This window comes from Gobius niger, assembly GCF_951799975.1.
Source record: "Gobius niger genome assembly, chromosome: 20".
NCBI classification, from domain to species: domain Eukaryota; kingdom Metazoa; phylum Chordata; class Actinopteri; order Gobiiformes; family Gobiidae; genus Gobius; species Gobius niger.
This window is the reverse complement of record NC_136871.1, coordinates 14,632,734-14,653,951: the sequence shown is the minus strand read 5'-3', so window position 1 is coordinate 14,653,951 and position 21,218 is coordinate 14,632,734. Positions and strand designations below refer to the sequence as shown.

At 39.8% G+C, this 21,218-nt stretch overlaps 1 protein-coding gene across 2 annotated transcripts in view; it reads right to left on the bottom strand.

Moving 5' to 3' along the window:
• itpr1b (inositol 1,4,5-trisphosphate receptor, type 1b) overlaps positions 1–19,313 on the bottom strand; it is a 63,462-nt gene extending 44,149 nt beyond the window's left edge. For both annotated transcript variants that reach the window (XM_079578516.1, XM_079578517.1), the window contains exons 1-29: positions 19,204–19,313; positions 15,080–15,150; positions 11,399–11,514; positions 9,420–9,506; positions 8,989–9,147; positions 7,165–7,263; positions 6,992–7,075; positions 6,770–6,916; positions 6,599–6,703; positions 6,468–6,512; positions 5,958–5,987; positions 5,577–5,731; positions 3,948–4,047; positions 3,703–3,863; positions 3,481–3,622; positions 3,241–3,399; positions 2,997–3,169; positions 2,803–2,922; positions 2,533–2,724; positions 2,206–2,457; positions 1,992–2,133; positions 1,760–1,913; positions 1,465–1,655; positions 1,253–1,391; positions 1,119–1,173; positions 888–1,053; positions 641–805; positions 273–341; positions 54–191 (exon numbers count right to left, since the gene is read on the bottom strand). In XM_079578516.1, the coding sequence (XP_079434642.1) occupies positions 54–191; positions 273–341; positions 641–805; positions 888–1,053; positions 1,119–1,173; positions 1,253–1,391; positions 1,465–1,655; positions 1,760–1,913; positions 1,992–2,133; positions 2,206–2,457; positions 2,533–2,724; positions 2,803–2,922; positions 2,997–3,169; positions 3,241–3,399; positions 3,481–3,622; positions 3,703–3,863; positions 3,948–4,047; positions 5,577–5,731; positions 5,958–5,987; positions 6,468–6,512; positions 6,599–6,703; positions 6,770–6,916; positions 6,992–7,075; positions 7,165–7,263; positions 8,989–9,147; positions 9,420–9,506; positions 11,399–11,514; positions 15,080–15,150; positions 19,204–19,295 (3,708 nt within the window). In that variant the 5' untranslated portion in view covers positions 19,296–19,313. The remainder of the gene's footprint in view (positions 1–53; positions 192–272; positions 342–640; positions 806–887; positions 1,054–1,118; positions 1,174–1,252; positions 1,392–1,464; positions 1,656–1,759; positions 1,914–1,991; positions 2,134–2,205; positions 2,458–2,532; positions 2,725–2,802; positions 2,923–2,996; positions 3,170–3,240; positions 3,400–3,480; positions 3,623–3,702; positions 3,864–3,947; positions 4,048–5,576; positions 5,732–5,957; positions 5,988–6,467; positions 6,513–6,598; positions 6,704–6,769; positions 6,917–6,991; positions 7,076–7,164; positions 7,264–8,988; positions 9,148–9,419; positions 9,507–11,398; positions 11,515–15,079; positions 15,151–19,203) is intronic.
• Positions 19,314–21,218: the final 1,905 nt, after the last annotated feature.

Below are 21,218 nucleotides of genomic sequence, written 5' to 3'. Positions count from 1 at the left end.
AATAATAGTCAAAAAAACACTATGAATAATATTTAGTTTGAATGACAATTCACCTTCTCGTAAGGGATTTGGAGCAGCTCTAGAACCACACTGTGAGCACCCATGTTTCTCAGCAGTCTTTGCTGTTGCTTCCTGCTCTTCTTCCCAGAGCTTCCCTCCTGAATGCACAGTTTACTGAGCCTCAGCAGGATCTGGAATAGTTTCACATTAAGAACTAAGTCACAAGAAACGAGCGAAAAAGACAAACCAAATCAAAGTTGTTGTTTTTTTACCTCTTTAACAACTCTGTAGTTGTAATTGCTGGTACTTTCAGAGCTTTTTCCATCTGAACTTGAATCGCCCTAATGACAAATGAAAGGAAAATCACCCAATAATACTGTATTACATATTGTATTACATCAGTATATTAACGATAATAAAGCATTGGTTTTACATATCACTTTTCTGGACAGTCACATTGCCTTATTCATTCACTCCATACTCGGTGGCAGTAAGCCTCATTACCCTCACACACTCACACGCTACATTCATACTCAAGCAAAGTGGGGGACAGTGACAGTCTGCACTTGCGGAGCTGGGAGCCGAACCACCTGCCAGTTAGAAGACATTTATTTAAGCCAGGCAGCAAATTAATCTCCACCTTATTTTTATGATCAGATTCAGGGCCATCTCCATCCATTCCATCCTCCCCTTGCCTTTTGTAAACCCATAATTCTGATTTCTCCACGATTGAACGGAGCTGATCAAGGTCTGACTTGATCTGTTTATAGTTGTCCACGTCTTGACTGGTCACAAGAAGCTGCACCTGAAACAATAAAACATTTGCATGAGCACGGAGCATACAACAGACTGACGGTGTCTCTAAAGCTGGAACGGTGTGTGCGTACTTGTTTAAAGGCCATGAGGACCTCCTGTCTCTGGCTGAAATGTCTAAAGAGCAGGTGAAGGGCTCCGGACACAAGGGGAGGGTAGTCGTGCATGGTCAGATGCAGCAGGACTCGGAGGAAAGTACGGCCTCCGTGGTCATCAAGATCCAGTGGAGTGTTCTCCTCACTGCAAATACAATGGATGTATCACAATGTTTTACAATACTATATTCAGGTTTTTGGTTTTTTTACCTTCCACCAAAGATTCCTTCTGCTTTCTCTTCAATGTTCTCAAAGTTCAAATTTGCTGACGGGAAAATGCAGAATTAAAGTTTTAATGCTATGAACACACCATCTTATACTAAAAATGTTTTTCTTTGCCATACCGGGAATCTGAGGAGAGACATTGTTGCTTCCGTTTTGGTTTGTAGCGGGTTCGTCTTGTTTGTTGTTCTCATCAAACTCCCTCTTAAAGATGCACAGCAAGCAGGAAATCCTGTAGTCTAACCGCACGTTCAGAATAAACTAAGAAAGTGATTAGATCGTTAAAATAAATAAGAAAAGCTTTGGGGGAATTAATGGATGATCTGTGCATTACCTGTAGGATTTCAATGACCTTAAGCTTCGTGTCCATGACCATGATGTCTTCTCTTTCTGGCTCAATTTGAGTTTTCACCACATCTCCCTCGGGCTGATGAGTGGGAGTGGCGGGGAGTAGGCCACCACCGCGCAGCACCACCTGGGTCATCAGCTCTCCGACACCATGAATGGACTTCATCACATTGCTACCTGTAAACGAACAGTCCGGCTTTTGAAGATCTTTCTTCTACATAAACATGATGGATGATCATTTTAACATCGGAATGCAAACAGATACAATACAAAGTATGTACCTTTGTTTTCTTCACCCTTCTCTATCTTGTTCATTGGGTATATCGTGCTGACATGCACACAGTCTAAAATGTTCAGCAATATTTTGGTCAGTCGCAGCAAGTCACTGAAGTTATAAAAACCAAAGTAGATGAGGTTTCTTGCCAAGTTTACAACCTACATGAAAAGAAAGCCGATTAATGCTGCAAACCTACAGTACGTTCAGCTGTTATACCAATCCCAAAGTGTCAGTACTTCAAAGGTGAGCTTGTTTTTCTCCTTGTCAGAGAAGGGAATGTTTTGTGACACCACCTCTCTTAGGTAATTCTCCACAAAATCCATGGTGAGGCAGAAACGTTCCTTGACTTCATCTCTCGAGGTCCCGTCATTGTCATAGCTGAAACAAGATGCAACATTCTGAATGTATTACTTGCACTAAACAAAAATAATACATCATGATAAAACCTACTCGTCAATGGCGATTTGAGAAGGAATCTCAGACCAAAGTCGAGCATATTTGACAGGCGTAACTTGTTCTTGTGGGTCTCTGTCCACGTGCATGTGAAGCATCAGGCGGCAGAAAGACGCACGCAGGTCGAAAGGCAGGTCCTCATCTGACATGCAGCGAAGGATCAAGTCCACATCCAGCTGACCTGAGATCCTATTAATGGCAAGGTACTGGCGGTCCAGACACATCCTGGCAAACAGATTCAGTTGGCACCTGGAAAAAAAAACACATCTTAATTCATATCATAGCTACACACATCTAGACATCCAGACATTATGTATATCTCACCTGTAATAGCTGACCACTTCCAGATCATCTTTCTGGCCTTCCCTTGCATCCTGAGCCAGCTCACGGACGCTCTTACTCCTGACTTCTTTACAGTTGTCCTTCCAGAAGAGCCACACTTCCTCCTCATCCTCTGCCTCCACTGGATTCTCTCCATTTACTGTTGTCTCGATCTCAAATCTTGACAACACCAGTCTGAGGAACAAAACAACGATTTACTGGTATCACCCAAATCTAAAAATAAAGAAAAATAGTAAAAAGATAAAAGCTGACTTGGTCTCAATGAGGATGTCCGCGTTATTTTGGTCCAGCACAGCGGTGCAGATGAGCTCTTGTGTTACTGGAATGGATTTACTCATAGACACGCAGAGATCCGACAAGTAGTCAAGAAACCTGCACACATATAAGTTTAAATCCACAAAACAACAATGAAAAATAGGATTATTTTTTCTTCAACTAAATCTCACCTTGGTTCCCTGTTCTTTCTCACAAGTGTCACAAAAGTGTCTATCTCTGCAGCTGTGATATGTTTCTCAAGTAGTTTTCGGTTGTTATGCAATAGAGCAGTTATTGTGTCTTCAGCCAGCACATCATATCCAATTTGTTTTTGCATGAAGCGGAATTGTTTGGCTATATACTCCTGCAAACAAAAGGAGAATGTGTGAGATTGTCAGTAGGTCACAGAGAGGTTATTAAGGCTTCATGCCCCACCTGATTTTTTCTGTAATCCTGCTGAGAATGTCGTAAAACTCTGTAGCACAGTCGGCAGATATGCCGAAAGGGTGCGTGTCGTTGGTCTCCAAGCTCCTCCAGCCGTAGCATTGGTCCATCCCCACTGTCCGTGAAAGGGGCTTGGAGTAGTTTGAAGATCTGTCGAAAGCAAGGAGAGTCAAGACTTTTTTTGTTTCCAAGGTGCACATGCATAAAACTTTGATAAATCTTCTGTCAGACCTGCTTCAGGATATTTTGTTCTCTCATAAGTTTCTGTCGTTCTCTGTTGGGCTTGTTAACCATTATCTCCAGTACATCCTGCCCACTATTGGGAATGTCCACCACAAAGAAAACTAAATCCTCCAAGAGTTTGGTCACAAACCTAAAACAAATTTAAACAAACATGGCAACATCAAAACAGGACCAAGATGAAATAATAATAATAATGTCTCATTCCCGCACCTTCTTTCATTCTGTGTGATTGTCCCCTTTTCAAGTTTTCCAGCTATAGATGCCAGAACTTTGCTTGCATCATTGGCAAAATCTAAATCTCGTACTTCTGCCGGAGGCACTGGCACAATGGCAAAGGCTTCTTTATCTTCCTTAACACCAGATGTTCCTATCTTTAAGGACAAATGTTTTGTTATCGCGTGAATTAAACAAACACAGATATTGTATTATCCAAAAACCGCATGGCAGTTACTAACCCGCAACATAACAGGTTTCTCTTCCTCCTTGTCAATGGGATTGTTTGTGCTGTGAACCCATGTGTTAGTGCAGAGGTGCCGTAGCCTCACGTAAGAACTCCTAAAAGGACAAGATATAGTTACATGAAAGGCACAAAAATATGAGCTTTGTGATGTGGTGGTGAACAAGGGCAGTGTTTTTTCTTTCGATGCATTATGACATACGGCAATATTCAGTTGCATATCTCATACGCCATGACAGAGACCACAATGATAGCTATTAAAGAACGACACCACTTTCAAAAAATGAAGGTGAATAACATGGTACATCATGAGTTTTGATTTGACATATGTATGACGTCTCTGTGGTTTATGGATTGGTCAAAGGAACAACCCTTGGCATTTTGAAATACAGTTATTCCCCTGTAAGCCTACTCATTGTGCCTGTCATCCTTTTTTAATAGCAACCTTTTACTCTACAGAGGGACTTTCCCTTTCCTCTTCTACACTTTTACAATTTAAAACATTTAAGTTGGACACATTAATTTTCTGACAGTACAGTTAGTAGCATGATGTAGCTATTTTAACACAAATAAATCAGGTTTTCCTTTAAATCACAGGGCTCCAACTTCTTGACCCTGTGAGCCAATTTTATGTAACAAAAGTGCCAGAGAGCAACTTCTGCTTTACACACACTTCTGTAACTGTGCGACTTAGGTCATGTTTATCCTGGAGAGCTACGTACAAGTCGAAATTAGAATTCAACACAATGGTATGTAAATGTATGTAAATATGAAGAAAGCTACTTGGAAAGATGGAAATGGATATTTCTGAACTACTGGTTGGAGATCCTCGTTTTACTGGGCTTTGTCTGTGTATTACCAGTGTTGTGGAGAATGCTTTGAAATTGTATTTAGTTACTTTCACGTGGGGCGTATGGTCAAAAACACGCTGTTACACTTATTACATCATCATAAACTTATATGCCACTAATTCAGAATGCATGAAAGTACTTTGCCAAATGCCCACAGCCCAAAATATCAGAGCTATGAATACGCTTATGAATATGGAACTGAAATCTAATTATTAACCTCTTACACACAGTTTCTCCAGTTCGGCTTTGCCCTCATCTCAAAGCTTCTTGACTGGAGAGCAACAGTGTAATGCCTCATTTGAAAGCTGAGACCTACAAAAGGGATTGTAACTTTGTCGTTGTGTTTTCGTCTCTGTTTTTGTCATGTTTTTGTTACTTTTTCATTGCGTTTTTTATTGCATTTTTGTCACATTTTTATGGCACACTTGTCGCTTATAGTTGCCTTTTTGTATCTTTTTTGTTGTGTTTTCATCACATTTTTGTGGCTTTTTTAATCGCCTTTTCTCATCACTTTTTTGTCATGTTTTCGCCTAAATTTTGTCACTTTTCATCCTCGTTTTTGTCACTATTTTGATGGATTTTTTTACCTTTAGATTTGGGTAAAGCTAAACTGGAGAAAATGTGATCAGTTCAGTTGGGGGTTAAGAGGTTAATTAACTGCAATGTATTCCTTTGATACTAGAAGTAACTGTATTCTAAATACCGTCAAATGAAATGAGAGAGCAGCTTTACCAGAATACAGTTACTCAAAATATGTATTCTAAACACTGTATTACCTTGGCACCATAGAGTCGCCCCCTCTTAATGTTGTCGGGTCCAGCTCAAAGATGGAGGAAATATCCATGCCATCTGGGACTGGCACCAGAGTGTACATGATTTTCTCCTGGGGAGCTCGGAGACGGCCCCTCAGAGCTTCATTGTCAACATCTAACTGCAGAAAAGAAAACACGTGAGAAAGCCTCCAAATGATCACTCCTCAGCTCCTCTGCACAACAGCGCCGCCTACTGACTGTCAATGGAACGCACGAGTGCAAAAGAAATGACTTTTTTTTTTAAATTCTAGTTCAGTTATGATTGTACACAAATCATTCTACACAAAATGATTTATTTCATGTGAAAATGTAACAGCAGCTAACAAGATTAAGACAAACATTTACCTGAAAGTTAAAGGGTGTAAAGTCTGCCACCTTAAAAAGAAAAATAATTCATGATCAGTGGACAAGTATTACACAAAACAATTTTAAAATACAGAGAAATAAGTGCAACCTCCTCACTAAACAGTTAAAGGAGCTATACCTGATTTTACTTCTTGAAATGGAATGCAAACTCTTTTATCCTCCTTTAGTATATTACAAACGCAACTGCTTGTAGGGAAAACAGCGTGCATCAAATTATAAAACATGTGTATACATTTCATGAACTTTCAGTCTATTTTTCTAGCATTTTTGTGAACGTGATCCTGAAAAGTGACCCTGCAAGTTGTGAAATGTGCCTATAAACCTGTCCTTGTAAAGTATTTGGGTGCTACAAATATATTAGCAAAGTTACGACCACAACTACTATTTTAGTGGCTTCCCCTTTCATTGTTGGCAATCAAAAAATCAGGTATAGGGCCTTTAAGTGTACATTAACTCGGTATTATGATCTTCAAAGTGGATATGACTTACCGCAGACCGCTGCTCAGCACTCTCTTCCTCAAAGTCCTGGTTAACCTGTGGAGCACACTGAGAAGTTACACCCCATACAACCACACACATGCATGGCCTTCATGTGTAGATAGTCTGGATCTCGCCCTTACCTCACCAACTTCTGCAGCCAAGTAGCACCCTGTTGCCAAGTGCTTAAACCTGAACAAGCTATTCCAATAACCAGCGCCCCCCCTGCAAGGATCATGGTGGACCACCTGATACAAAAGGCAAGATGTATTGATACAAATACAGGCGCAAAACAACCCATTTGTTCCCATTACCTCCACTTCCCATAATGCTTTGCTGCTGGTGGCGGATGTAGCAGACTGTCTGCCAGTAGTTCTTAGAAATACGTGTTGGTCCTTTTTGTAGTCGTCACAGGTCAGAAACTTCTCCTGTTCTGCATGAAACAGCCGGACTACATCCCCCTGTCATCACAGACAAGCACTTAAACATGGAACTAATACTCGTTCAGAGAAGGGACACGATGACGGGCTACATACTCCTTTCAGTATAGTTTCTTTGTTGTCACTCCACTTCATGAAGAGAACAACTTTCCAACTGGTGTTACAATTAACAGAATTAACCTATACATAAAGGGAATAACCAATGTTATGCTGTTATTTCCAAAACATATGATACCGTCATTGTGATGATGTGGATAGTGGTGTCTTACCTCATTACAGCCTGGGTTGTCCACAAGCTGATGGCTGCTGGCATGAAGAGGCTGTCCAGCATTAACAGGATTAAGGACTACTTTATCTCCAATAACAACCTGAAACATATAATTAAACATGATCAATAACAGTTACATGATATACAGTTCATTTACTTTTAACTGAACATTATGTGTCTACTCAAGAAAAACATTCTATGACTGAGCAAGCTGGTCAGGAGGGTCAGCTCTGTCCTGGGCTGCCCACTGGACTTTGTGGAGGTGAAGGATAGGGTATTAGCTCCTTCAGTGGAAGACTGAGACACCCTCAGTGCAAGAAGGAGCACTACCGCAGGCCCTTCATCCCCACTGCTGTCAGACTGTACAATAACATCTATGGCAAAACTACAATCAACAAGTGTCACTTTATCAATCACCTGCACTAGAACTGTAAAAGTATCAAAAAGGTCAACGTAGTGCAAAGTTAAACTAAAAATGTTGACTTTCATAACTACTAATATACCTCCTTTCAATTTACTGTGTTAGTCACTGTACATAAGATACCCCCATTTAGTATATCTTGGTTGCACATTATCCTGTTGTTTTTTGATGGCACATTTATTTGCACATTATTATTACATTTATTTGCACCCCTTGAGTTCTTCAGAGTTGTTGTAACAAGTGAATTTTGCCATTGTGAGGTTAATAAAGTTCTATCTAATCTTATCTTCTAGTTTATGTAAAAAATAATAATAAATGCCACACAGTAGTACTACAATACAAACGCTAGAGGGAGCCAATGACCAAATTGACTGACACGCTGGATTGAATTAAAGGAATAGGCCACCGTTTTTACATACTGAGATATGCTCTTACCTCACTTTAGCCGAGTTAATATATCCCCGTCTGGTCTTTGTCCGTGCGCTCTGTCACACAAACGGAGCACATACGCAGCCTCTCCCACATGTCACATAGCTCCAAAAAAGCTCACGATAGAAGCTACCAAGCTCTCCACGTGTTCCCTATTTAAATAAAGTTACGTGAAGTGTTTTCATGCGAAGTATATTTACACAGAAATGTAATGTGTCGATTTTATAAGCAGATAAAAAGGGGGACTATATTGTGAGGCGTAATGATACGAGGAGTAAAACGTCCACGCAGTAACTCCTAAAGGTTATTGACGGAAGTGAGCGGGGGAAGTCTTTAGGAGTTACTGCGTAGACGTTTTACTCCTCGTATCATTACGCCTCACAATATAGTCCCCCTTTTTATTTGCTTATAAAATCGACATGCTACATTTCTGTGTAAATATACTTCGCATGAAAACACTTCACGTAACTTTATTTAAATAGGGAACACGTGGAAGAGCTTGGTAGCTTCTATCGTGAGCTTTTTTGGAGCTATGTGATATGTGGGAGAGGCTGCGTATGTGCTCCGTTTGCCTGGCAGAGCGCACGGACAAAGACCAGACGGGGATATATTAACTCGGCTAAAGTGAGGTAAGAGCATATCTCAGTATGTAAAAATGGTGGCCTATTCCTTTAACAACAACTAAATCGACTTTGACCATGTTTCTGTTTTTCATTCTGTTGAAATTCATCCACCACAGGGCGATAAGGACATTATCCACTTAATAAATAGGGGCAAAGAAAATCTCCCATTCGCATCAATCTAATACATTTAAACATGAGACATAGAGGCAACGAAAAACATTCCAAGAGGACCAGCTACTGTCACATCCCACACTCCAGTTAAGAGAGATTCAATAACTACTCAGCTCGATCATGTTGTTGACGGTGCCTGCAGAGTATAATAAAACTGAAATTAACACCAAGCTCTACCCACACTGTCTCCCAGGGACCGCAGCTTGTAGAAGGGCTGGATGTAGAACCAGGAGCCCTCGTTTCCCGCAGAATCCAGAGTCACTCTCATAGCATTCTTCTCCAAAAGTGCAGGTAGGCGTTTGTTGACCGTCAAGTATTTATTGCTTTTCAAATGTAGTAGCTGCAGACAAAATAAAAACCACAGTCACCCACATTGGACAACCTCAAAAACAATAACATTGCCAGACCAGAAATATGTCTCAAGACTCTTTCCTAATTGGGTTGAACTGTTTTATTTCCAAAATACTATGCGGCAGAACTGAATGTGGATGCACTTTTATGCAGAGGAATGAGGGGTAGGCGTTTGAGCACAGTAGGTCCTGCTCAATAGCAATTATACAAAAGCCCTTGGATCATTTTATTACAGTAAATTCTGGTCTTATCTTAACTTACCTGAATGACATTTCCATACTGGATGACAGTTCCCAGCAGCTTTCGGTTCTCAGACTCATTTTGTTTCTTTTCCAAGTCAGCAGCATGCTATAACATAAAGTAAAACAATGTCTGAGAATGCATGTCAGTATATTGATATAAAGAGAGTGAGACGCAGCAGGTGAATAGGTAAAAAAAAATCATAAAGCTGTAAATTTGAAAATGACATCGACTTACAAACACTTTTAACCTCTTACCACCCGCCTTAACTAAGTGTATTTTGTAACTGATCTTAATGGATCTTTTTCCTTGCGTTGTTGCCGTGTTACTTTTTTGTTGCTCTTTTGTGGCCTTTTTGACGCTTTTTTGTTGCATTTTCACTGTCATTTTCTTATTGTTTTTGTTGCGATTTTGATGCTTTTTATCAAGAAGCTTTGAGATTTGGGTAATGCAAAACTGGAGAAAATGTGCTCTGTTCAGGTGGGGGCTAAGAGGGTAAAAAGCGGTGGCTGCAAACGTAATTGCCCTCTTGGGATAATTAAAGTTTTCTGAATCTGCAGTTTCTGTCATTTCAAGTAAAAATGTTCCAATGCCTTTATTTCCGACAGCCAAATTAATAATGAATAGAGCGAGAGATTTTTCAAGAATAAAAAGAAACGAACATCATATTTAGCCTTGATATTTGGAGATCAAAAGTAAAATAAAATCAGGCTAGCAAATATGATAGTAAAATATGAGCAACCCTTGGAAAAAACCTGTGTGCAAGACTGAGAAGTTTGTTGTTTATAGGTGATACTAAAGTGGAGATGTTGTTGCAAACCTGTAATGAAAACCTCATTATGAGAAAACTCAACCTTAAAAAGGAATAGGCCACCGTTTTTACATATTGAGATATGTTCTTACCTTAGCTTATACGAGTTAATGTATAACTGTCTGGTCTTTGTGCATGCGCTCAGTCACGCAAATGTTGTTAGCATTTAGCCGCTCCCAGCAAAGGTATAGCTCCAAACTGAGATGAGTTAGAAGCTACCAAGCTGTTCCACGTTTTTCCCTATTTAAATACAGTTACATGAGTCTTTACATGATAAAAGTCTAGTTACACAAAATTAAGCATGTCGATTTTCTAAGCGGATAAAAAGGGGTACTATATTGTGAGGCGTAATAACACCTGGAGTACTTCGGCATCTGCCTTTAACATTGTCAAAGTAGTACAGGAACACAGCAACTCGTATAAGCTAAGGAAAGAACATATCTCAATACTCAATGTAAAAACGGTGGCCTATTCCTTTAAAGCAGTCCTAAGTAACTCATGCCCCTAGAGGCCATGAGAGTAAATACTATGCTGACAGAAAAGACAAAGGAAGAGAGGGATACTGTACATCCAATGACACCATGAATAGCATTTTTTTCACTCAAACTTGGCTGTAAACACTGCTAAAGTGGCGCTAGCCTGCAGTTAGCTTTGCCTGTTAACTTCTTCTCCGTGATTCCATTAGTGTGTATTGGTGACTCCGGCCCGTAGGCAGCGAATTTGCAAGGTAAACAAGTTACTGAGTGCTGCTTTAAGTTTTGAAATGTGCATGTGTGTATATCTTTATCGATATATCTTTTGCGGCTGGTGTCTTTCACAAAGGAAATGACCATATTCAGATTACACACTCTTAGAGGGCACTGGGTGTGTCACGTCACATGGATCCTGAACATGTCAATATTTGTCAAATAAACATCGTAAAGGGTGACTTTGGTCGGATGTTTTTTACTTTGACATTTAGTCCCAAAAAGAGGTCACTGCATGAAAAATCAATGCTTTCACCTGCCTATTCTCGCCTAAGAGAGTGTATCCACTTTCAAAGGGGAGAGTAGTAAGATGGAAAGAAAACATCATTTTGGTCCAATAATTAGAAGCATTAATTGGGATGAAAAAACGAACAGAATGTGCTATGTATTTGTAAACTGTTTGGGGGCATAAACAACATCAAAAAGTATTATAGAGCCGTTACGTGGAGTTTGTTGAGTAGAACTGTATCAGTCGTGCTGTTGCCTCCAGGTTTCGCTGCTTTCCAAAACTGTTTCTGCGCAGAGTATCTGTTCATGGGACACAGCTTGAAAAGGCAATCTGAGGAATGAGGACAGAAAGTAGAGCATGAGGACATACATCACTAATGTGCATCTCGAGCTACACATATACCGTCCGAGTCCAAGCACACAGTAAATTATGCACTGCTCTTACACATGTCCCGAGATATTGAGATTTATGTTTGAAATATGTATCCTTTGAACTGAAAGCTTCACTTCACCCGCTAAAGTGTCAGTTTTTAATAAGGCCACGGATCCCATTTTTACTTGTAGGTCATTCTGAAACTCGGTCAGTCAGGTCACATTGAAGAACTTGGCTGGGGACATGGCAACGGGAAAATCAATTGTGCCCATATAAGGAGGCAATTTGGACGACAAACAACAAATCAAGTCAGTGTACTTAAGCCATGATCCTTTTCCTATATTTCACTCTCCGAGAGAGTTTAGTTCCTAAAATACATAAACAGGTTAAACAATTTAGATTTAAAAAAGTGTGAGGCAGATATTAGTAGCTCACTTTGTATAGTCCCGATTAGGGCTGAATGATTTTGAAGAAATACTAAATTGAATTGCAATTACTGTGACTAAAATGTAATTGTATTAATTTACTAGATTCAGGATTCAGTTGACACCATGCACTTTTTTACACATTGACACATTCATGTTTGAGAGACTAGAATAGACGTGTGATGTGCTCAACTAAAACAAGAACTGTATTCATTTCAGAACATTAGCGGGTTTACACACAGTGCATCCCAATGGGGACTGATTGTCATTGCCTGAAAAAATTGCAGTCCTTGAACTTTGCCAATTGTGATCTTTTGAATGGGCAAATCTAAATGATCAACTTATTTGTCAACGTTTTGGTGGTCAAACACTTTATTTGGTGCAATGAGCACGAATGGTGGGCAAAAATAAATGAGTAATGTGGGAGGCATAAAAGGAAATGCGGTCAGCGTCGAGCGTCCTGAGATTTGCCACATTGGGGTGAGCTGCTGCTGCTGCAGAGAAACGGATGAACAGCAGGCGAAGGAGCAAGAAGGAAAATGGGGCACTGGGAGAAGAACGGTGTGACAAACTGGGTTAGAGCATGTACGAACAAAACAGAGTGACATTAAAGACCGCAAAGATAATTGGGATTGGTTCTTATAGAAATAAAGAGAGCATGTTTTATACTTTTAAGCATAAACTCTTAGTAAGATAAGTATGTTTGAATAAGCTGATGAGAAGGTTAATCAAAAATAAAAAGCAGATATATCAAATGTATAGACTGTTTTAATGCACTTTACTATGTTCAGGTGAACTAAAGCATAGTCTTCCTCAGTACCAATAGAGTATCAGCTTTTGGAGCCTGTGGTGGGAGAAACTATTGCAGGGTCTGTCCTTGGATGGTAGGTGGAAATTCGGAGTTCCCAAGGTCAATACACCCAAAACAATTCAATAATATATTTATAGATATATAGAGATATTTTTAATGACAAAATTGAAGTATTTCAGCAGAAAACCCCTAAATCCATCAGACCAGTCGGCTACAGTGGAGCTGTGCTGCCAAGTCCTAACCTGCTCAGTGGAGATTTAGATAATTCCCACCCGCACAGATACTGTCTGTCTCTGCCACGGTACAAGCTTTCAGTTTGCGCACACAGCATTTCATGAATCATTTACAATATGAACCAATGAGAGGGAAAAAGATTTAATCTGCACTCCTCAGGGGCTACATTTAAACAGCTTAAGTGGCCCATTACTACTCCTTGGGGATGTTAGGATTTAGCCCAGACTTTGCTCTTGTAAGCGCAAAGGTCAAAAAGCACCTGAGGAACTCGCTAAAACATATTCTCTACAAAGAAATAGGACAGAACTGTTCAACTACACGTTTAAATGAGATGGATCAGAAACTAAATAATGTACTATAATTTGGGCTGAGCCTTGCATGAACGAATACACTTTCAATTCTAATTTAACTAACTCTGCATAACCAGGTTATTGTATGCCCCAAGTAAAACATTAAAATTGCGATATTTCTGAAACCTCACAACAATCTTTCAAAACAAGTAACCTGAAAAACTGAAATTTCAGTAAAAATAGAACACATAATAAGTGGTGTGACACCTGGCCCAGCTGGTAATTAGTCCATGGAATTAGTCACAACAGACGACCAAAGGTGTTGGAGCGATCCTGACCAAAACATCAGTGTCACTTTAACCATCTGCCTGCTGGCTAATGTGTCTGAGCGCGTCGATTACAGATGAATGTTAAATGTTAGTGACTGGATTCAACACTGATCTGGGACGCTATTCTGAGATATGACACATATATGCATGAGTATGTGGAAAAACATGTTTGTACCAAACTCATGTACCTGGAGGCGTTTGGGCTGGTGGACGCCACCACCAGGGTGAGAAGCTGTGAATTACTATATTTGCCTACGTGCGTACTTCTACTGCATACAACTAACAAACTGCGCTTGTACATTGTAATTATGCCATAAAGTAAGTCAGTATAATACCATTTTGTTAAATGAATGAATGAATGAAATATAAACCTCAGTTGCACATCTATTGCAATATTTATTATTTCTTAGACTAGTTTAATCATACTGTACTTTTTACAGTTGGCTATGAAAAAACTAGTTAGCAATATTACAATATACATATTATAAATACTACTTGAGGGGGGGCAGCTACTGACTCCACTGTGAATAAATGTTTTAGTTGCCAAGCTTCATGTTGACTGAAAAGAGATAAGAGCAGTTTGAGTTTTGTCTACTTTATTCATCAGATTCATTTATTTTTTAATGTTTTGTGACATTTTTGTTGCACACATTGTTTGGATGTGTTGTTTTGTTGCTCATAATTTATGTCACAACTGAAACACACATTTAGTGGTTACTCAATACTCAGACTACTCAAGTAGCATTTCTCCAACTACTTTTTAACTCTTACTGCCCATGAGACATTTATTGATTTGATTTGATTTGATTTGATTTGATTTGATTTGATTTGATTTGATTTGATAGGGACGATGCACATTAATCTGCATTGAAACAACAAAAACAGTGTTTTTTTACACACACAAAAAAATAGTTAATTTAATTTATTTATTTGCAGGGTACTTGAGTAGAATTATTTCAAAGAAAGATTACTCTTACTTGAGTAACTATTTTTGCTACTCTAACCACCTCTGATCACACACATTGATAATAATATCCAATATGTCTCAGTCATATACTAGGAAACAAAACAGCTGCTTCTGTAGCAATAATTATCCCACAGTTTAACCACAGAACACAAAAATGCCACCACCGTGTAACCCAGGGATCACCACCAGTTTAAAGACAAAAAGTTACACTGTTATAATTGTAGGCTAATCACTATGTCATGTCAAACTCAAGAAGAGAATGAACATAATATTTAAAAAAAATCAGAAAATTCAGAAAAGTATTTTTGGAGGAAGTCCCGGAGGCAAAGGAGGAAGCCCCAAAAGGCCCCCGGGTGCTTGCGAGCACAGCGTTGGTGAAGTCTGACGGAGCCTTTAGCTTTGGCCTTCAAATGCACAAACACTGAGGACACTTTGGCCAATCATTTGTATCAAGACAAGATCCTTACCTCTGAATTTCTTGGGGGGGTTGTTAAGGTCACCGGTGTCTGGCTGCACCACACAGCGGTCATCCACAAGTCTGTAAAGATTTAAGTCATTCATCAGTCATGTTCAGTAATCCAGAAAGATAATATACAATTTGTACAGGTATTAAGTGTAGTCGATCAAGTAGGTAACGCATTAACAGCATTAAAAAAAACAAAATAATGATCATTTAAAAATCTAAAAACATACGGGTAAAATAATGATCTTAAAAAGATTCTCTGACTGATACATAATGTGGAAATCAACCACAGCTTTTGACCATATTACTCTGTGTGAATTCACAACAAACAATGAATGAGGTAGCCATTAAAAGAAAATGTTAGCTGTCGTCTATTTTATGTATAATTATATTGAATGTCACGTGTTTTGTGTTGATGGTGCGCTGTATGTGACTGCTGGCTGCAAAATAAATTGCCCCATGGGGAAAATAAAGATAAATTGAACCACTGAACTCATTTCTAACTTTCCTAACGCACGGTATTTGTAGCATAAAAGTTGTTCACAGAGACAAGTTTATGGGCACGTTTCACAGACATACTTGAAAACTCGCCTGTAAGTTCATGAAACTGATACAAATGCTTTATAATTAGATACACAATGTTTTTTCCCACAACCATCTCCGTTTACAATATACTAAAGGAGGACAAATCAGATTTTGTTCCACTACTAGAAAAAATATAAAGCCATAAACAATACATGAACATAATTCAACATGACATCATTTCAAAGAAACATAATTAGGCAAAACAGTTTTTTGTTGTCTAGAAAGAAAAGAACTGTGACTTATTTGAAGCACTATACACAGTTATATACACTGTTACTTTTATAGAACAAGATTGTCATTTGCAATTTTGTTGATTACTGTATCTTTAATTGTGATAATAATCAACCTGTGCCATATGGGGATGTGAGAAATAATGAAGATGCCAATACATTTGAATTTAGTAAAATACCCACCCTGTCTAATTAACCAAACCCTACAGTAGGCAAGGCATGTTTATTTATACCTCGCATTTTGTACACAAGGCAACTCAATGCGCCGAAGAGTTAGCACCTAGATCTAAATAATAGAGATCAGCGGGTCCCATTCAGCCCCATTCATAGTAATGATCCTGAGTGGTCTGTGAAACAAACATGGCTGCTCAATCTCCTCCTACGAAGCCTGTTCCTTAAAAGTGCAAAAAGGCTACGCGCCTCCACAGAGCTCCAGAGCCTGTCAATCATAGACTTAAGCTTCCACTTTTTATTTCCAAAATACAAAAGTCAGTGTGCTTAAAAATACGATACATAGCTCAGCGTTGTCATGGGTCATAGTGATTTTTTTGAAAAAAATAAACTCTTTGGAGCCTTTCAAGATGTACAAACGAGGCCCAAAGCTACATAAGACTCCTGTTTCCAAAGTGTCTTTTGGAGGCGCCCCTGGCCACCAGGGGGTAGTATTACAGCAATGTCAGCTCCCCGCCATGAGGACCAAAGAGACCACTTTCCTCGTCCATTGAGTTCGCACCATGCACAACATATGCAGCGGGCTAATCCTCGAGCTAGCTAGTCCTGACAAAGCTCAAGATCTGGAGATGTGTCTCTGCTCCACCCAGTGCTCCTGACAGGTTGTCCAAGCGCCATGAAAGGATGTGTCAAATGCAGAGGACAAAAAGGAATATCAAGTAATTCTGAGCTACAAACAGAAGGATTTTAGTCAATTAGTAATTCACATTATTTCAAGAACATGGCCTTCCTGTGTCCTGATTACAATAATGTAATGTGATTCATTAATAATGTAAATGTTGTTAACACATTTTATTACATAATGGAAAAGTTTGTTTTTGTTTATATTTTGTTCTCAAGCCAACCCACAACAAACTGTCCAATCAGGAATCCCACAGAGCCCCATGGTTTCCTTGGATTGCCAGACACGCTGCTAAAATCAGTTTACAATCATCCTAAAAAATAAGGCATCTTCAGGCAAGCAAGCCTTGTATTTCCATTTCTGAACAGTTGGTGGGTATGCTACCTTATCTTGAACTTTACTGACCTACTTTTTTTCTCTCACAACATTCAATCAGGTCAGCACCATTATTAAAGCGAACCGTTCTCCATCATTGTCCTTATAGCTGTAAAGGACGCAGCCCCAAAGAGAAGCACAAGCGTAAGATCTACTCTCTCCCTGCACAGTGCTGTGAGATCCATCAACAATTTAAAAGGTCTTCCTCCTTCCTGGAGCAAGCCGCTGGACAGGGGTCACTCACATAGCAGTGGCAACATCAGCATCACCTTAACGCAATAATGCTATTTATAGCCATGCCCTCTACTGTGGTGGTGTGGCACAAGCAGAGGACACACTTATCAGCAGGCATAACCGCACAAGATGAGAGGTTTGACAAATGAGCGCTGTCACGCTCTTCCAAGATGTGCACACATTTAGTTGCCATGGTAGGTGACGCACAACACCGCACTGTGAAAGAGCAAGGATTCTGCGAAAAAGGGGACTTGCAAGTGGTAAACAGACCAGTGACACAGCAAGAGGAAGGAAACTACAGCTCGTAAAAGGTGGAAGACAACACTTGTGCTGATCATAGCAAAACCAGCCAAGAGGGAAAACAAATGAGAAATTAGGTACAGGAACATTTTCAGCAGATGCCAGACTGGCCACTCTAAGAACTCTGATGTCCTCAGTTTAACATAATGATGCACCTCTATAGTCAGTAATTAGAGAGGAGGAGCGATGTCAGATGCTTGCGTTAAATGGTGCTCGGAGTGCAACAGGAAGTGACAGGGTAATTTTAGCCTGACAATGCACAGAGCATTTAGTGAATGGAAAAGAAGAGGAAGAGCGACAAGGACCTAGCATTTATTGTCACTGCTGCAAAAAACTGAAGAGTGCCACTTCAAAATAAAATACCTTCTGATGTAAACAACTGTGCATAATCAAGAACTAAATCAAATAAAACTCCTAAGACTGTCAAAATATAGTGTCTAAGAGCGATTCATGAGCTCCAAAAGTAGGTCAGTAGGGCTTCATAATTTTGGAAAAAAATAATTCCAAATATTTTTATCGCAATAAGATTGATGTTTGTTCCATGCTGCACATTTTATACTGGTCCAGGGGCATCAACGTCATCAAGTTCTGAACTGGCCGGTTGATGCAAAATGAGACACAAAATATTGAGCTGTTTGAAGAGGAAATTATGTTCCGGGAATAACATTGCGATTTCCTACTTGCATTCATTTGGAATCGATTAATAGCGCAGCCCTTGTCAGTAGTAGTGGCTTTGGCTGTTTTGTCTCATCAATAATAATTTCCCAAGGGAATGAGAGTTTCTGTCACCCATTTTCCTGTTCAGATTCATATTCACAGTGCAGCCTGTCATGAGTCCCACATAGAGAACAAAATGAGAGCTACATAGTTATTAAGTCAGGGATGAACAGAACATGTTGAATTAGAATTTGAAATAAGAAGCACACACGAGGTTAGCCTTAAATCAAGTTTTGAGATTATGTTCCCCCCCCCCCCCCCCCCCCCCCAACTGTGCATAGTATAGTTGCTAGAAATATTATAACCAACATTATTGTCAGTTTAAATCATGCCTATTACAGTATCTGTTTACTTTCAATCAACAAGTCCCACTAAGATTCAGAATCTCTTACATGAAGGAAGTAATAGCCGGCAATGGAGGGAACACACTGCTGTAAGTAAGACCAAGGCTTCTCAAACAGCGGTGCGGGTCAGTGATCATTACACAGGCTTCTCTGCAGGTTTATGTTTATGTGTGCTCTATATCAGTTTAGTCCATACTGAGAACTGCTATAGCCATGGCTTAGCTTTAGTCCAGACCCAAGTCAGTCATAGTTTTGATATTCTGCTATAGATCTCGTGGTGCTTAGTGTGAAAGGTTTGAGGAAAATAAAAAAAAAACACTGTAGGTTTATCTCTTGATGCTTGAGTGTTTTCTTCATTGTAGCACTTTGAGGTGTTTGAATGGAAAAGTGCTTTCGAAAGTTTTGTTTTTGTTATTTTAGAATCACGGTGAGCTTGAACTTGCACACGCAGCGGAACTGAAAAGTTGCAAAACACACACACATAGCTTACCCTAAAGTGCTGATGAATCCACTGGTAGATCCCTCTGCATACAAGGAGCAAATGTCCCCAATGTGGAGGAAACTTGACATCTTGTCCGACATGGCGAATGCTGCTTGGACTGCCTGAAACAGCATGAACACAAGCACAACATCTGAATTTACGCATGGTTGCTGGCTGCCATGTACCAAATAAACCATCTGAACTTTGTGTGTGCCAAGGAGCATAAAGGGTACATGATGAACTCTACTAGACAACCTGCTTTCTGGAAGTAAGCAGCCAAACAACAGCTCAGCATTTCACTGAAAAGGATGTGAAAACTGATAATATATATGATGCGTTTGGTGCACAACTTTAATAAACCGGTGTAGTATTTTTTACTCTCCCTCAGAAGCCAACTATCCTGACAACCAGAAACTGCCATGTCTGCCTGCTAAATTAGGCATTACAGCACGAGCTACAGTAAAACAGCAGAAACAAACGCGTAGGCCACTTCCTTAAAAAGCGATGCTGAAACAAACAAACAAAACAAAAAAAAGAACACGGGTGGGCAACGCACGGGCTTTTTTTTTTTACCTGGCACGGAGAAAAGAAAGGCGACCAAGACAAGAGCAGAGGCGCGGGCAAAGTGGGTCAGCAGGGGATCATTTCCACAGCGCTATCCCCAGGTTAAGTCCATGGCAGTGAAACTCCAGGTACGAGCGGCTGAGCGAGCGGCGTTATCTCTGACAGCTGAATGCGCCCTCGGCAACAATCCGCTTCTTACCTCCTCCACATGTCACCGCGGAACGCCCCTTTCGTTACTATTTATACGAACCGCACGAACCGCATAATACCGCGAGGCTTTCTGGGTAATGTAGTGCAAGCATATATCCGTCTGATACTGTGTTACTTTCGCTATTGCGCGCAGGGAGGGACATGGTGAGTTTTGGTTTTGTTTGATTTTTGGTTGGCTATTAACAACCTGGACATCAGAATTTGCATTATAAGCTCTATTGGGATTATAGAGTCTTTATGCATTTAGATGAATTTCTTTTATGTAGACTGTTGCCCACTATTTCACAGAAGCTTAGTCCTTGATGGTTATTAGCATGTCTATATAATGTCAGCAACAGAAGCTCACACTGAAGATGGACTCTTGCTGTGGTTGTCATTGTGTGAAAGGACAGAAAACTTGTGTGCTGTCAGAAACACAGAAGGCCCTGCATCGATCCATGGCATGAACAAAGGAAAATGGAAAATCATCTGCACAACATTTCAAAGTCATTCAAAGTACTGCTTATAGTTAAAGAGGATTTGTACTTTATTCAACCCACACACAGTGGTGTAGTCACAGACTCCCCCAGGGTAGACCGACAGAAGCGCAACAATCTGCGCCACTGCCAGCATCCCTGTGACCACTACCATTCATTCACCCATTCATTCTGGCCTATTGTACATGTTTTAGTGGTAGGGGAAACCGGAGTGCTCAGAGGAGATCTACACAGACATGGGAGAACATGTGAACCACATCATCGAACCCAGGACCTTCTGACTGTGAAGCATGAGCACCAACCACTGCGCCACCATGTTATTGTGAGTTAATATGCAGTCATTATGATCATTAGGAGCATTATAATGATTATAAAGACTATTATTGTTTATTATTGTGCATCAGCTAACTTTTAAAACATGGAAATATATTGCACTATCACAGTTAAACAATTGGGGAAGGGGAGAAACCTATTATACAAAATAGCATTAGTTCTGTTAAATAATTGCACTTACCAGATGTAAATCGTTTTTGGTTTTTTTCTTGATAGCTTAGAAATGGAGTGAGTGTCCATTGCCAGCTAAGTGCTAGTCCTTTGTCTATCCCACTTGTACTTTCCAGAGACATAATGGCAGCAATTAGATCGTATTTTGTAGATGCAGCCTGGTGTGTTTTACACTAAAGCATGTTTCATTTCCTATCCATAAATCCAAAGTTTTTGAAGTGCATGACAACTAACAACAAAACATTTGCAAATTGCAGATTGATGCACTCA